At 38.6% G+C, this 15,827-nt stretch overlaps 2 protein-coding genes across 2 annotated transcripts in view; both read right to left on the bottom strand.

Annotated features, from left to right (window-relative positions):
• The window catches only part of LOC140328380 (retinol dehydrogenase 7-like), a 22,321-nt gene extending 16,909 nt beyond the window's left edge, over positions 1-5,412 (bottom strand). The window contains exons 1-3 of the mRNA XM_072407922.1: positions 5,206-5,412; positions 2,109-2,241; positions 741-1,086 (exon numbers count right to left, since the gene is read on the bottom strand). Of these exons, the coding sequence (XP_072264023.1) occupies positions 741-1,053 (313 nt within the window). The 5' untranslated portion in view covers positions 1,054-1,086; positions 2,109-2,241; positions 5,206-5,412. The remainder of the gene's footprint in view (positions 1-740; positions 1,087-2,108; positions 2,242-5,205) is intronic.
• A 1,948-nt stretch (positions 5,413-7,360) lies between these two features.
• LOC140328370 (retinol dehydrogenase 16-like) lies at positions 7,361-15,137 on the bottom strand. Its single transcript, XM_072407910.1, has 4 exons — positions 14,822-15,137; positions 11,070-11,328; positions 9,631-9,794; positions 7,361-8,540 (listed from the first exon to the last, which is right to left on the bottom strand). Exons 1-4 carry the CDS (start codon positions 15,132-15,134, stop codon positions 8,323-8,325), a joined length of 954 nt encoding a protein of 317 aa, XP_072264011.1. The 5' UTR covers positions 15,135-15,137; the 3' UTR covers positions 7,361-8,322.
• Positions 15,138-15,827: the final 690 nt, after the last annotated feature.

The raw sequence follows: 15,827 nt of genomic DNA, 5'->3' as shown, positions 1-15,827 counted from the left end.
GGCACCCTGCTGCGCGCTCTCCCCCTTCCCTTGCATTAGGATCGGTCGTCGTTCATTGTCTGTGGATCCGCCAGGACGGTCGTTCGGACGATGAACGACACCGACTGTACACATGACAGATTTTCGCCCGATATCTGGCCGATGCTGGTTATCGGGCGATACAAATCTGACGTGTGTACGCAGCTTTACTCTAGATACAGTGGAGCAGCCCACACTGGGCTAGCTACCATGCGAGCCCAGTAGGGCCAGGCTTTAATACTAATCAAGAATCTTTTCTTTTACCCCAGTCTGTAAATCATGGAAAGATTTTTGTGTCTGTACCAGTTATAAAACTGTTTCACACTCAGACATTTCTTTTTCATTCTCATAAATGTCTTATATTTTGTATGGTTTTACAATATATATGTATATTATATATGTACACACATGCATTTTCTCAGGTAAACATCATTCCTGTCATTCTGGTCAGGTAAACATAATTTCCTTGTAAAAGCTGTTAATTAGTAGATGACAGGTATTCAGCCGCCTGTGACTAACTATTACATGCAGGAGAGCCACCCATCAGCCGCCCATGCAATTAGGCTCTAAAAGGTTTGCATTTCTAAGTACATTGTATTTAGTCTAGACAAATATATATATATATATATATATATATATATATATATATATATACTGAATAACTACTTTACAGTCAACTGGAACATAGAAATTTACATAAATGACAAACAAGGTGATCCTACCTCTTTCTCTGACAATCTGAGATACCCACTGTCCAACAGAAATCACATTCTGGCTATTTGAAATATCCAATATTACTGTCTGCAGTCTGCTGGAGGTCTCTTTCTTCAGGTTTTCAGCACCTTTATCTGTCAGACAGGCTGCCAAAACCTTCATTCCACGTTTGTCCAGCTGCCTGGCCAACAAGTTCCCAAACCCAGAATCACATCCAGTGATGAGTACATATTTATCTGTAACATTCCCCAGGATTAGACTTTGCCTGTACCATCTGTATAGGAGAAGCAGACCCAACACCACAAGCAGGGGGAGCCACATTCTGGAGTAAGTATTACCTCACTGTAACACAACCTGTTGAGAGAAATAAACTCATAGTAAAATTTTAAATAGTATGTGCTAGTTCCCTGGTGAAATACAAGGCAAAGTTAAAGAAGATCTATCACCACATTTTTTTTTAATATGTATGCTGAGGCAGTAAAGACTGAATGGGAAACCCATACGCCACGTATCCCAGAAGGCTGCAGGCTGCTCCTTTTGCCCATGCCTGGGGCTTTGCTCTAATGTAAAAAAAGTGCCAATCTCATGCATGCGCATTTTTTTTTAATCATTTCACCTGATCAGGTGCCTGCACAGTGTATGATTGGATGATGTAGGATAAAGAACCAGAAGGAAGAAGAAGAAGAAGGCTACCCTGAAACAAAGGGGGAAGACGGGATGGCGTTGAACTGTCTAGACTAGAATTGCGGAGGGATCAAAGGCTTTCCATTGTAAAGGTAAGTTTTATTTTTTTCACCAGTAGTTCCGTTTTAAGGCAAAGGCAACTAGTCAGCTTTTTACTTTGTGGAATGTAACCTTTTTATTGACGTCTTTACATTTTGTTTTTTACAAGTATTGAAAAATTTTAAAATGATGAGCATCCTTAAAACATGGGTGGCTCAGATTCCCAAGGATAGAGGAAGAGGCACTAATAAGACAATAAAATGTCCAGAATTAAAAACATTCATAGAAAATTATTTTCTGGTTGTTTTCAGCTTGATGTATAAATGATTTTTACAGCACAAATACTTTTAGAGGGCAATTTATTCTCTAATATGTCCAATGTACAGTAACACACATAGCATGAAATGCGTTGTCTTATATTTTCAATATCACTCAAGTTTTCTAAGGCAATGCAAAAAGCCCATTCCTTTTCAACATTTTGTCTTATTGACATGCAGGTTAACACACATTAATGGACACCACTAAGGTCTAAATGGGTCCTTGATGTTACTGAATGTTTTACTTTCAATCATGACTGCTTGAAAATTAGTTGTGTCCTGCTGTCATCTTCTCTGTTCTCTATGTTTTTTATAACATGAGAAAATGTTACTTACCTGGCTGCTGAAATTCCCCAATGAACACTGGCTGTGCACTAAATGCAGTAATGAGGAAGTTCACTATGGATGTTGACTTCTAATATAAAAGGAGGGGTTGGTTTCTATAATCCACTGAATACAGTATGAGTACCTGTGTGGAAACATATGCTTGTTCATTAGCAATACAAAGAGTCATGATGATGTGCAAACTTAATTAACCAACTTTGTTTTCCTTTTTTTTTCCTGTCTGTAAATCCAACCCCTGAGTGTTATAAGGGTCATATTGATCAAAATGGCAAAAGGTTCCAGGATATAGTATTTTGTGAAACCCACAAAGTTTTGGAGGGGAGTAAAAATACCTCTTTTCAGTTTTTTTTTTGCAATTTTTTTTGGGATACCTGTTCCAATTACAACTTTCTTACAACTTCCCACACTTTAAACATATTTCCTCTAACTGCCTGTTGGGTCTATAGGACAGGAAGAAAAGGGAATTATTTCCAATGGGACACAGACAGCACAAACAAACTACCAATGATTTAACCATTTCATAATATGTTTAAAATTAAAAAGAGATTGGTTTTAGATGCACATAAACATAAATATGTTTCCCTTGTATAAAACATATCACAGGAGAGCACAGCATACAACTTCTATTAGAGACCCCAAAGCCAGCTCTTTAAAATGTGCAAAAGAACTGAAGGAGCCAGGAGGTCTCCTGAATTCTGCATCTCTTGTTCCAGGAAACAACTCCAAAATTCCGACTTTGTCCTAACTTTCTTTTAGGTGATGATGTTTACCTTCACAGGCCAATAAGACATGATTCGTATGTGTGTAGGTACCTGCAAAACTCTGGTCAAGCATAAAGCTTTCCTGCTAGATTTCTGTTGTTTCCCCCTGACAAGGTGTCACCTGCAGTGCATTTTTATAGAACAGACATAATGGTTTGCTAGATGTCAAGTTGATTTGCTTCAAGTCTTGCATGCACAGCCAACTACTGTCCCACATGCATTTTAAAACACTACACTATAGTGAATTCATATTAAAGTATATGAAGAGCAGCATCTGGGCCCATTGGACACTTTTTTTTACAGATGGGTAGAGTCAGCAGGATGCTCTGTGGGAAATTGTGGGTGTGATTCAGTTGTTGTTATGGGGCTCCTATGTAGCCAAGCAATAAATATAATACCCTACTCCTAGATGAGGATATCACCTTAACTTCTACAGAAGACCAATCTTAAGTGTAAATGACCCCACCAGCACCACCAATATTCATTGGCTGGCAAACAAACAAAAAAAGAATGGACTGGGGGTGCTAAGACACATTCTTTATTAGGGTAAAAGATCTAAGGATACACTCAGCCCTGCCACTGTGGTGGCACTGGATTTCTACTTTGTACACAGAAATCTATAGCTGGATGCATTTGTGAAACTACAAATGCCAGCTTGACCTGCCAGCCTCTTATTGGCTGGGGGGATGCAGGATGTACGGTATTTAAGTAGGTGATACCCATGCCTCAGGGAAATAGTTATTTGATCTATATATATATATATATATGTAAATTGGCAGAGGCAGCAATTCAGGAAACTCGTTTTTTCTTATAATTATTAGGCATCTCCACCTCCTTAGCCAGTTCTTTATGTTCTATTATGCGTGTGTTTATTTATGAAGTGAACTAAACACTGGAAACACTTTGGTTTCCAGAAGCCTCCTGACAAAACTTAAGCTACCTAAAACTAATTTCTGGGTGGGTTTTTCATAGCTACTGTGAGCTTGCTGTGGGGCATTGCTTATAGCAAAACAACAAAAAAAACACAGCAAACTATAGCCCAGCCGGGCCATTATCTATCTTTTTGGAAGTTCCCTCTCTTACTAACAGAGAAATACAAAAGTCTTTTCTTGTATAAAGAAAACTTGGCAGCTTTCTCATAAGCGGTTGTCTCTAGAGTTCCTTTATAGATCCAGGTGAAGACCTGGACATAGACCGAGTGACCAAGGATCCCTCCCAACACATCCTTGGCCAGCTCCAGGAATCTTAACTGTTGCTTTTCATGAAAGACACCTGTCAGCTGAACATCAACCTTACTTTTCCTGGAGCACTAATATGCAAAATGCACCAGCCTGGGCACTATATATATACTATATATATACTATATATATAAAAACCCTGGGACACCCTGTCACACTGCATAATATCTGATCACCCATTATATACTGATGTTATAAAAATAAAAATGGTGAACAGATTTTAAAAAAAGTGGTAGCAGAAGATGTGGTGATCTCATTGTTACTTTTGTTAATAGACCTTTTAGGGTTCCCACATAAAGTGCAATTTAAAACCAGTGCATTGTACAGGAGTACTAAATCCGACATTGGAGGCCCACCAGCCATACCTGTGGGGTCACTTCACTTTGTGTGATATATCAAGTTTGCTTTAATGAAAAAAATGTTTTTGACAACACAATGAAACAAATGTTTTACTTTTTTTTCCAAATGTACTTATTTAATAACCAGAAAAACACAACAATATAGTATTGATTCAGTATAGCAGTACTTAGTAACATAACAACATCAGTTTCTTTATCTACAAGCATGCCAGAAATTCTCTAGCTCAGCCAACATCATTGACAAGAAGATAAAATACTACCTGTCAAAAGCATTTATAAGGACTAGCAGTTTATCTCATAGTAGCGCTTGCTGGAAACTGCATCTGAAATACTCAGATAGAGAAGGTCATATTTATACTACTTTTAACATTGAACATATTATAGTAAAAGCACATTATTCTTTTTTTTTAAAAAAAAGAAATACAAAAACCCCCAACTGTTTTTTTTTCTTTTGACAGCATTGGAAAAGTTATAACCGTTACAGGGTGTTACTGATATCAGGGGCTTCATTGGGGAGATTTCCTCTAGCTGGGGACAACCCAGTAAAGCAATTCCCCCAACAGAGCCTCTGACTGTAGTAAACTTGACAAAAGTCCACCAAAACTAAAAAAAAGATAGGTACAGATATCTTTTAAAAGCTCGATCTATGCTGAACTAAAACATATTTCCTTTAATAAAAATTGCCCAGCATGCATAGAATAGATATATTCATTCAGAGAAATAAAAGTACCTTTGTGTAGAAGCTGTAGTTAGGGTGACTACTTTTCCTGTGTATATCTCTTCCTTGCTGCAAGTCCAGTCCCTGGCACACCCCCAAAAGAAACACTGACAGCCCAACTTTCTCTGCTGTTTTTTGGTGAGACACTTAGTCATAGGCAGTAGGTGGTGACACAGTTTTGCATTCTGTACTAAGCTCTGCTGCTACATTTTGTAAGAACACTAGAAATGTATGATCCAATTAGAAATGCTGTTTTCTAATGTTTAGTGCCTTTTATTGAATAGCTGGTAAAGAGAAGTGAAAAGTAAACATCTGATCTTATTTTTACAAAGGCAAATATATGTTTTGCTCACACAACTTATCCTACAGATACAGAGCAAAACAGATCTCACTTTTGCAGACCACAAGATAGGAAACTCCTGTCCATCTGTTCTCAGTAGGTTCCTGTGGAATAGATGACTGACTTCTAATTCAGTTATTTTTGGCTGGATCAGTCAATCTACAAACCACTGTCAGGGGGCAAAGTGACTGGACCACCCTGACCCAACAAACCCAGTGTGATGTGTGGGGTCAAAGTGAGGCAAATATGAGCTAAGGCAATGTACACACGTGCAATAATAATCATTAGAAAACAAACAAATGACGACCGATCAACAATTATGCACAATTATTTTGAACGATCGTATTGTGCACAATTCTGTACATGTTAAATTGATAGGATCATTCAAATATAATCCACCAATAGTGTATACACTAGCCGTTAGTCATTCGTTTACAACAATATTTATTGCACGTGTGTACGTAGCCTAAGAATCCCCCCATAATAAATTATGTTAAGATAATTATTTATCTAATCATTTTAAGTAAATATCAGTCTGCATTTTACATGGCTGATAACTAAAGGTAACTGAATTTATGCAATTTATTGTATGAATATTCTTACAATTTACAACTAGAATACCAATTCAGGGAATAATTATAATTGATCAGAAGGGCTTGTTTTATTGTTCTGTGAAAAATTAGATGGTCAAAGGTACTTTAAATGGAACTAAACTTTTAAAATACAAAAAAATGCAAACAGGCAGGTTGTTTATTGAAGAAGAGACATTTGATGTCCTTTCTGCATACTGACATTTTACTTCTATGCCTTCTACTTTACATTTTTTTCTCCAACTGGTCCCATACTGACAGGATATATTCAAACTTCATTTGGTATGTACCAACCTGACCTTTGTTTTTTTTTCTTGTGATCTACTTTGATATGTGGATATTTTTATTTCACAACTTTGTAGAATAGCTAAATACTATTTCCTGACCTCCTTTTTATCTAATATTATCTACATGTGGATCCTTTTATCATAGAATAACTAGAATCATCTAATACTATATATGTAAACTATATGTGTGGCTTAAATCACTGTTGGCTTATATTTGCTCTTGACGTGTCTCAATATTATCCTCATTATGTTTTTGAACTTTATGTGTGTGTGTATAAATATATATATCTCTTTCTATCAGTGCATTCACTGGTTCTCCCCATCCCTTGGAGAAGCCTAAATGGCGAAAAACGCATTGGGACATGAGATCCAGTTTAATCACCACATATTCCTTTGTATTCTTGCTTTCAGCTTAAAATGTAGTTGACTTTTGTTTAGTATCATGTCCATTCAATTCTATGAGAAAAAGTGGCAAAAACGACCCTTAGGATAGTTATGATATCGTATCATTTCTTTGGTCGATTGTACAAGGTGTATTACAACCACTTATAAGTTTTAAAATATTTAGCCTTATAAACAACCTTACTTTTCCAGCTCCCTTTTATTGATTTGTTATTGTACTTGAAATGTATTAGACAGAGTAAAGGTACAGAAACAGTTTATTAGCAGATGTCCCTCTCAATTTATCCACTAGGTGGTACTGTGTTTGTTTTCCTTGGTGTCAGTTTGTGATGGTGTTTATATGTCCTATACAGCAGTGGTACCCAACCTTTTGCAGGTCACGGTTATATGTTTTAATATTTTGTAAAATAAAAATTTGTTTTTTTATTAAGAGTTTGGTACCTTCACAATTTAGGTAGTCCTGCTTTGCTTTTCTACTAAACAGGACTAACAAATATTTACCCTTTACTAATTAGTTTGGGGTGTGGTACCTTTGATTGAATTTGATATACAAGTGGGCAAGTTAAGAAATCTTTTGTGATTGTATACTGACTACAGGATGTGACTGCAGCATGAAAAAAGGCTAATAAAATGAAAAATTTGAAAACATGTTTATTTTATGTTTAGAGATTTTTAATCATTTTAGTGTGAATTTTAAATATCAGCAAAGAGTAATAAGCAAAATGGATGGCAGGTCAGGTAACTGTAATAGCTTGTAAATGTAGGTCAGGTGTGGGTCTGGTGTTAGGCCTTTGTTCCATTTTTCTAAAGCTTAACACTGGTTACTTTGGTTCATGCCTTAAAAGTACTCCCAAGCTTCCCCTTAATGCTTTGTGTAGTGATCCTTGCTACTTTTGTTTTACTACCATAACTCCGCTTCCTAGTGCATGTGGCATCATACCAGGGGCTGCAAAAGATCTATCTTCAGGAAGCTGGAGGTGAAGCCCAGAGTATCTGCCAGTGAGTGTGACCAGTGACTAATCAGAGGAAAGAGGAATTTCAGTACACAGTCTACCTACTTATATTCAGCCTATACTCTGCAGATCATGCACATTCTTTACATTATAGTGTGCAGGCAAATCTAAAACATGCTCCATACCTCCATATCCAGCACTGCCTCTCATACACTGTATCAGCACGTAGACTATTCTAGGAAACCCTCACACATATAGCTAAGGCCAAACAACTGACAAGACAGAAAGCAAATATCTGAAAGGGGGTGGCCAGGACAGCACAGCACATAGAGGGAGGAATGGACTAGGTGATCCTTTTGGTTCATCAGACAGAAAGGAGGTGGGCTCAAGATACCTGCTGCATCTTCTTGTGCTATTTTTGTTTAATTTAAATTGTGCATATAAATGGGAATAATTATTTTTATTACAGATAGGACTATCACCAAGTGTGCAAAAACAAAGGTAAGGCATAAGTTCAGCCTTAAAGTATATAATTTAAAGTAATATAGAAGAGGCTATTAAGTTTTTGGGGCTTGTTTTGGGTAGGCTGCAGTAACAAAGAAATCTGTAATGATAGTGGGGAGGTAAGACAGTGGAATGTAGAGCAGTTTGGCATCCCATCCTGCAGAATAGCGTGTCTTGGGGTGTTCAGCTGTCAGGGCATGTTCCATGCAATCGGCCACCAGAGACAATTTTGTGCTGCTTCTCGACAAAGTCTGATCAACAATCCAACAATCTAAACACAGAGACAAAAATTGTTACATTTAAAATAAAAAGTGAGGGTGTAGAGGCAATCTATAGAAAATAGCTTTAGGGTGCAAGCACATGGAGGTGCCTGTTAACAAGTAGGAACCTCCCCTTTAATTTTATGTATATATGGGGGTAATCCACCCTTTTACAAAATGTGGAGATAGGTCTGCTTTAAGACTGGCATTGAGGTGCGGTTACACTTTCTCAGGCAGTTGAACTGCTTCCGTACGTGAGATGCTACAGAGATGTAAATATCTCTTGCAAGTTGATAATTCACTTTGCTTTGTGAACAGCCTATATTCCGTTAGTAAATCCACCCCAATAAAACAGGCATCAGTAAAAATCTTGTGGTAAGAAAAAGGTTTTGAAGAAGAGCAGATACCATTCTAGAGGGGAGACCTGATTTTTTTTATCATTACGATTTACTATTTATTAAAAAAATGATACTTGCTTGGTTGTCATACTGACCCACTTATTTTATTGTGTTATTATATAAAAAGTAACCTAGAACTAGTAGGTGGATAGAGTTGAACATAAATAGCTGGCAGCAGTTTCACATACTGATTCCTTCCAGAGAGCAATTGCATAGTTAGTGCTGCTCTATGTTACTGTGTCTTTGTCTTTTATAGAAACTAGCAAGTATTGTTGCTATCTGGATTCAGGACATCTGATATAGGTAAGGTTCAAGTAGAACCTGACATTAGAAGTGTTCAAGCTACCAAAGTTAACTCTTTTTCTGCTACTACCATTAGAACACAATGAGAATGGTGGTGGGAATTTTGAGGGAGAGATTCCCCCCACACAACCAATCGATAGGTTCACTTACCACCAAATAAGTGTTCTATTTGGCTAATGGTGAAAGAGTTGGTCTCACCCCCTACAGAACACCAGGCAGGTAAAATATTTATCACCATTTTCACTGACCCCATACTTACAGACCAGTATACCAGTAGTACTAGTAGTAAAAGCAGTAATCTAATGTACATTTAAGGGATCCAAAATAGCTAAAGCTGGCATGTTCAAGCATGGAAAAGTTCAAAATCAGATAGCTCTAGGTATTTGGTTGATGCACTCACAATTTTCAAAGTATTCCTGTCCATAACTCTGGCGGATTTCTTCTGGAAGTCTTATCCACATATTTTTTGCACACTCTTTGTGTAGTTTTACATCTGTTATTTGTGTAGCGAAGCATCCTGGCTCTATAATGCAGACCTTTACGCCAAATGGGGCCATCTCATGACTGCAAATGAAAAATACCCCGTTATAGGTAAATAGAAGAAAATGGGTGATTAGCTTTGCTCTTTTTTGTATTCTGTATTGTAAAACCTCCATAGAAAATTGGAAGTAAAACAAAATCCTTTTTGTTTTCTTTAATAATAAGTTTGCACAAAAAATCCATTAGCTCTCCCCAATATATACACATTTTCATATGTTTTGTCTTTAAAAACGCTGCTGGTGCAGTACAATACCTGCTTAAAGACTGCCAGAAATTCTGGAAATTCCTAAATTCAGTACTGGAATCCTAAAAAAAATTATCAGCAGTGCCTAGTTTTCTTTTGTGGGCTACAGAACATACCCCCCTATATTCATGGGTGTTACATTGCTCCTTGATAGGGATGAGTGAGAATGCCTCTGACATTCTCGCGAAAATTTCCCCGAACTTCCGATGGGTTCGCAAAATTTCGGCAAACTGATTTCGCGAATTCCATTGAAGTACAGGTTCCCACACTCCCTGGGCTGTACTTATCATTGATAAGTACAGCCCGGGGAATGTGGGAACCTGCGGTCACAGCTGATTGGAGGCACTCCTTCAATCAGCTGTGACTACAGGTGAACTCCAGGAGAACTCTCAATGGAGTTTCTCCATTGAGAGTTCATCTGAGTTCAGTTCCCATGGTTAGCAGGCTGTACTTATCATTGTACTTATCACACGAGTGCCTCCAATCAGCTGTGACTGCAGGTGAACTCCAGATGAAACCTCAATGGAGATTCTCCATTGAGAGATCATCTGAGTTCAGCGGGAACACAACCTCGTGGCAAATCACAAGGCTGTTCCCGCTTACATGTTCTGTAAGTGAAAAAGGCCCGATTCCCCGCCAGATCAAAATGAAAAATTTTGCTCGTTCATCCCTACTCCTTGAAGAGTAAAGAACAGTAAACATGTACTTTGTATTTTTAGAATCAACATGTGAAATAAAAAAAAAAAGTCCTTAAAGAAATCTAAGCAATCACTACATCTATGAAACTTAAACATGTTTAATTTAGTTTAGTAAATTAGATGAAACTCTGCTGACTTTAACCATCCAATTATGTGCAAGGAAAAATACAGAGTTTTTTTCCTTGCACTTTATTTGGGTATTCTTTACCAAGTATCTCCTATTTACCAACTATCCCCACATTCACTAAGCCAAGTGAATTATCTCTTGCAAGGTGGTAATCACCATAGTGAGTGAACAGCTTAAATTAAAGTGCTAAAAAATATGTCATATAAAAAAATGAAACAATAGTTGCTTACCGGAGGCTGTCTGAGAATGACTCCACTCCATAGTTGGACATGCAGTATCCTCCACCACAGAAAGTTATTTTACCTGCAACACTGGCTACATTCACTATACGTCCTCGTGCTTTTCGGATCAGAGGAAGCATCTTAATGGTAACATCAACAAGCCCTAGCAAGTTGACATTTAGGATCCTAAGGAAATCCTCCTTTGTCAGCCACTCGTTTGGAGCACTTGGAAGAGCTATACCTGCATTATTCACTAAGCCCCAGAGACCTGCAGATTATAATGTAAACAATGGTTTCATTTATTACCTAATAATTTTTCTAATAAAATACATTAAAAAAGTAACATAAATATGTCTTCTATCCATGGCCAGTCCCCATTCCAGGATATGGGGGTAAATGATGTGGGGGAATCTTTCTGTAGCCTCATCGATCCCGGTTTAAAAGTAAAAAAGGGGGAATTTTGTACTGCCCAGTTGAGGGACCCTACTTTGGTGAATGTCAGGGACCAGATTACGATAGTGGACGAAGTGCCTCAAGAACCCGGGGCTGAGGAAATATTTCCCTATTATGTGGTTAACAGAGACTTACCGTACCGTACTTGTACCGGGTTACCAAAATCTGCGAGCAGGGGGTTGAACAGTTGCTTGTACCCCAGCAGTATAGGATGATTCTGGAAATCACGCATAATGAGGTATTAGGGGGTCACCCGGGGCTGAAAAGATGGAAGCCCGTATCACTGACCGTTTCTTCTGGACAGGAATTAAGGAAGAGGATAAACAGTTTTTCGCTTCGTGCCCAACGTGCTAGCTAACAGCCCCAATGGCACATTTTCTTAACCCCTTGGTGCCATTGCCTATAATTGAAATTCCCTTTGAGCAAATAGCTATGGATATTGTGGAGCCCCTGGAAAAGTCAGCTAGGGGGCATCAATACATCACCTAGTGATTCTAGATTATGCAACTTGCTATCCAGAGGCGATTTCTTTAAGAAAGACCTCGTCCAAGGCCATCACTTGGGAATTGTTCAACATGTTCACCCGGACAGGTTTCCCCCGGGTACTCCCTTTATAGGTAAAGTAATAATGGATGCATGCAAGCTATTTAATAATAAACAGTTGCGAACCTCTGTCTACCACCCGCAGACAGACGGCCTGGTAGACAGGTTCAATAAAACACTAAAATTAATGTTGAAAAAGGTGGTACAAAAAGATAGGAAAAAATTGGGACTGCCTGCTCCCGGTCGTTTTCTTCGCCATTCGGTAAGTTCCCTAGGCTTCCACAGGATTTTCCCTGTTTGATTTGGTATACAGGTAGTGGCCGTGGGGATTACTCGATCTGGTGAGGGAAACATGGGAGAGCGGGACCAGTTCCCATAAGAGTGTAGTAGAGTTTGTTTTCCAGTTACAGGAACAAATTGCCTTGGTCATGCCCTTGGTCAAGGAACATTTCCTGAGTGCTCAAGAGACCCAAAGCCGAATGTACAATAGAGGGACCAGGCTAAGACAATTCCAGGTGGGGGACCAGGTAGCTGTGCTGATACCCACTGTGGAAAGTAAATTCCTGGCCAGATGGCAGGGGCCTTGTGAGGTGGAGGAAAAAGTTAGCGAAGAAAACTATAAGATACACCAACCAGGAAAACAGAAACCTTATCAGCTGTATCACATTAACCTTTTGAAACCCTGGAGAGAGAGAGAGCCATTTCCGCCATGGCCAGTGCCAGGGTTGTGCTAGAATTGGGGTGACAGTGTTAAAACTGCCCGATACTTTCTAAGTCTCAAAGTCAGCAGGAGAAAGAGTTCCTTCAGAGGAAGAAAACCACGTTTTTGGGCTTACCAGGGCTCACCCATCTGGTAGAACATGTTATTGTGACAGAGAAAATATCAAGGTCTTTGTAAAACCGTATCGCATTCTGGAGGCCCAGAGGAAAGCTGTGTCCGAGGAAATACCAGAGTTATAACAGAACATGTTAGGTGGGGTCATTGAGGAATCACAGAGTGAGTGGTCCAGTCCCATCGTGTTGGTGCCGAAACCCAATGTGACCCTGTGATTTTGCAATGACTTCCGGAAGGTAAATGAGATATTAAGGTTTGATGGCTATCCCATGCCTCGAGTGGATGAGTTTTTAGAGAGATTATGGGGTTGAAAAAATTACGCGGTAGTAGAGTGGGAGTGCCTAGCGATCAAGTGGGCACTAGACTCTCTCCACTATTACCTGTTAGGGAGAAAATTTTGATCGATTTCTGACCTCTAGTTTGAATGAGGAGAAATAAGACAGCCAATGCACGGGTAACAGGGTGGTTTTTCTCTCATTACAGGAGTGTAACTTTATGGTGGAGCGCTGACCTGGAAAGGTACACCAGAACGCGGATGCCCTTTCCAGAATAAATTGCCTCGGTGTTCAAAGTGCCACCACCTCCTCGGGGTTGAGGCAGAGGATTTTGTTTGATTTATGGAAGGTGGAAACCCCAGGCTGGGGATTGGACCCTTACAAGATACTTGTCTTGGACTCATCCTTATCGTGGGGACGTTCTGATGGACTATGGACAATTACACAACTAAGCTGAAGTAAGCAATTTTCTGTTTTGTTTATACCCCCCTGGGTTGCTGTTACACCCTTTTGGTGAGCAGCGTGCTGGCTGTGATCTGAGCTAATCTCCAGACTTTATAATATATATATATATATATTGTGTGTTCTGTGTTGCAACAAACGTTCAGCACAATCCACGATCACTGCACGACTGTACACACTATAGATAGTGAAGATCCTCGCCCAAACAGATCAGCCAGGACAATCGTTTGATTCGAGCGACATTCCTAATTCATCATCGTCATTGGCCTGTCATTATGTACTTTTTTAGTTAATGATTACCGTCTGATTGGTCGCTAAACGTTCATTTACAACAACAACTAAAACATGTGTGTACGTAGCCTTATACCATTGCAATCAATGAGCAGTTTTTAACCTTGTACATTCCAGAGATACCATTTCAAGCTACATCCATTACACAACCATAAATGTGCAGTAATCTGTTCAAGTTATAGCCCTGATAAAGGAGGTCACATGTCATAAGTTGTTGGACTTTATTTTACATAATGAACATTATTATAGCTTCTGAAAGACTTACTAAGCTCCCCAGGTCACCCTCTGCTGACAGGTTTAGGGGGTTGCCAGGTTGGTAACCTCTCTGTTTTTTTCAGAATAGGTAGTAAATGTCAGGTCCTGAGAAAGGATGAGATTTAGGACTTCCATAGTTTTGAGCTGTGTGTTCAAAAACCTGACCCAACTGTGGCCAATAATTGGAGCTTTGTTATTTGTGTCAGTCCTTCATTAAACAGGAGTGGGCTAACAGCCCAGTTCAGGTTTATTGAACATTGAAACAAATTGGATGAGTTCTTGGCAAACCAAACCCTCAAAGATTCACATACATAATCTCAGGAGCCTATCCTTCTATCCTATACTTCATTTTCTGATGTATCAGCAGGGGCATGTTTTCTTTCGCTCTAGTTTTCGCCAGATAATTTATTAGCTCAAGTCATCTAATAAAAAAGTTTACAATAATCAATAGTTTTATATCTGACTATGAGTGTTTATTTTGTTTTCTAATTTGTTTGTCTCAAATTATTTATATTTATTCTTAAGATTTGTAATATGTTCTAAACTGTGCCAACCCATTTACAGTAGTGTGTCATCTAAGGTGTTTTCTGTAGTGTAAAAAGGTTGTAAGATATTGCATACCATCAAACAAATAACAAATCACTCACCCTTATCTCCTACAATATCAGCTACCCACTTGGCTGTAAGGCTAACACTCTGGCTGTCTGTGACATCCAAGATAACTGTCTGCAACCTACTGGATGTCTCTTTTTTCAGATCTTCAGCTCCTTTCTCAGTCAGGCAAGCTGCAAGAACATTTAGTCCACATTTATCCAACTGTCTGGCTGCTACATTTCCAAAACCAGAGTCACATCCTGTTATCAGAACATATTTGTTTGTGAGATTCGGGAGGATCAGACATTTTTGTTTCCATCTGTATAGGTAGACCAAACCTAGAAGCACTAGCAGCAGGAGCCACATGATGACACTGCATGCATAAAAAAGAAATATACATTTATAGGTTTTAATGTGAAAAACATATACCTCTAAGTTAAATATTTCTGATTCCTAACAGAGTAGGCTTCCTGTAAACTTTTAGTGTATAGGATGTGGTTAGAAAGAAACATTGTAGGGATGGTCATGATGTTAGTTCATGTGTTTTGTGATTCAAATCAGAGGAACCCAAAACCATTTTCCTTTTCCAAATAGAAGTTGCCAAGCCTTGTATATGAATGAAAAATAGGAGAAGAACAGATAGAGAAGATGTTACCATGCTAAACTAAACAAAGCTCAACTGGGGTATTGGTGAGGCAACTTTTGTTAGGAAAAGGGTTCCTAAGATTTGCATCTTAGGATATTTTGGGTGATCCCCAAAAGCCTTCAGTTTTCCCCAAAAAATGTTTCCTTCAATTTCCCCCTTCAAAAAAAAAAAGATCAACACCCTGATCTATAACTTCAAACAAACGTTTGAAGGCAAATATGATTTTTTGAAAAATAAACTTTGGAGAAATGAAACCCCTTTTGCACTTTCAAATATTTCCTGATATTAGAAACCCTAAATCAAATAAACACGAATGGGAAGCAGCACTAAACAAATATTCAGAAGAACATGTGTACATTCTCATCAAATACTACAAAAGTTAACTCATTCTCATTGATCAAGAACTCACTGAA

Source organism: Pyxicephalus adspersus, chromosome 1 (genome assembly GCF_032062135.1).
Source record: "Pyxicephalus adspersus chromosome 1, UCB_Pads_2.0, whole genome shotgun sequence".
Classification (NCBI taxonomy): domain Eukaryota; kingdom Metazoa; phylum Chordata; class Amphibia; order Anura; family Pyxicephalidae; genus Pyxicephalus; species Pyxicephalus adspersus.
The sequence above is the reverse complement of the archived record's forward strand: the minus strand, read 5'-3'. Positions and strand labels throughout refer to the sequence as shown.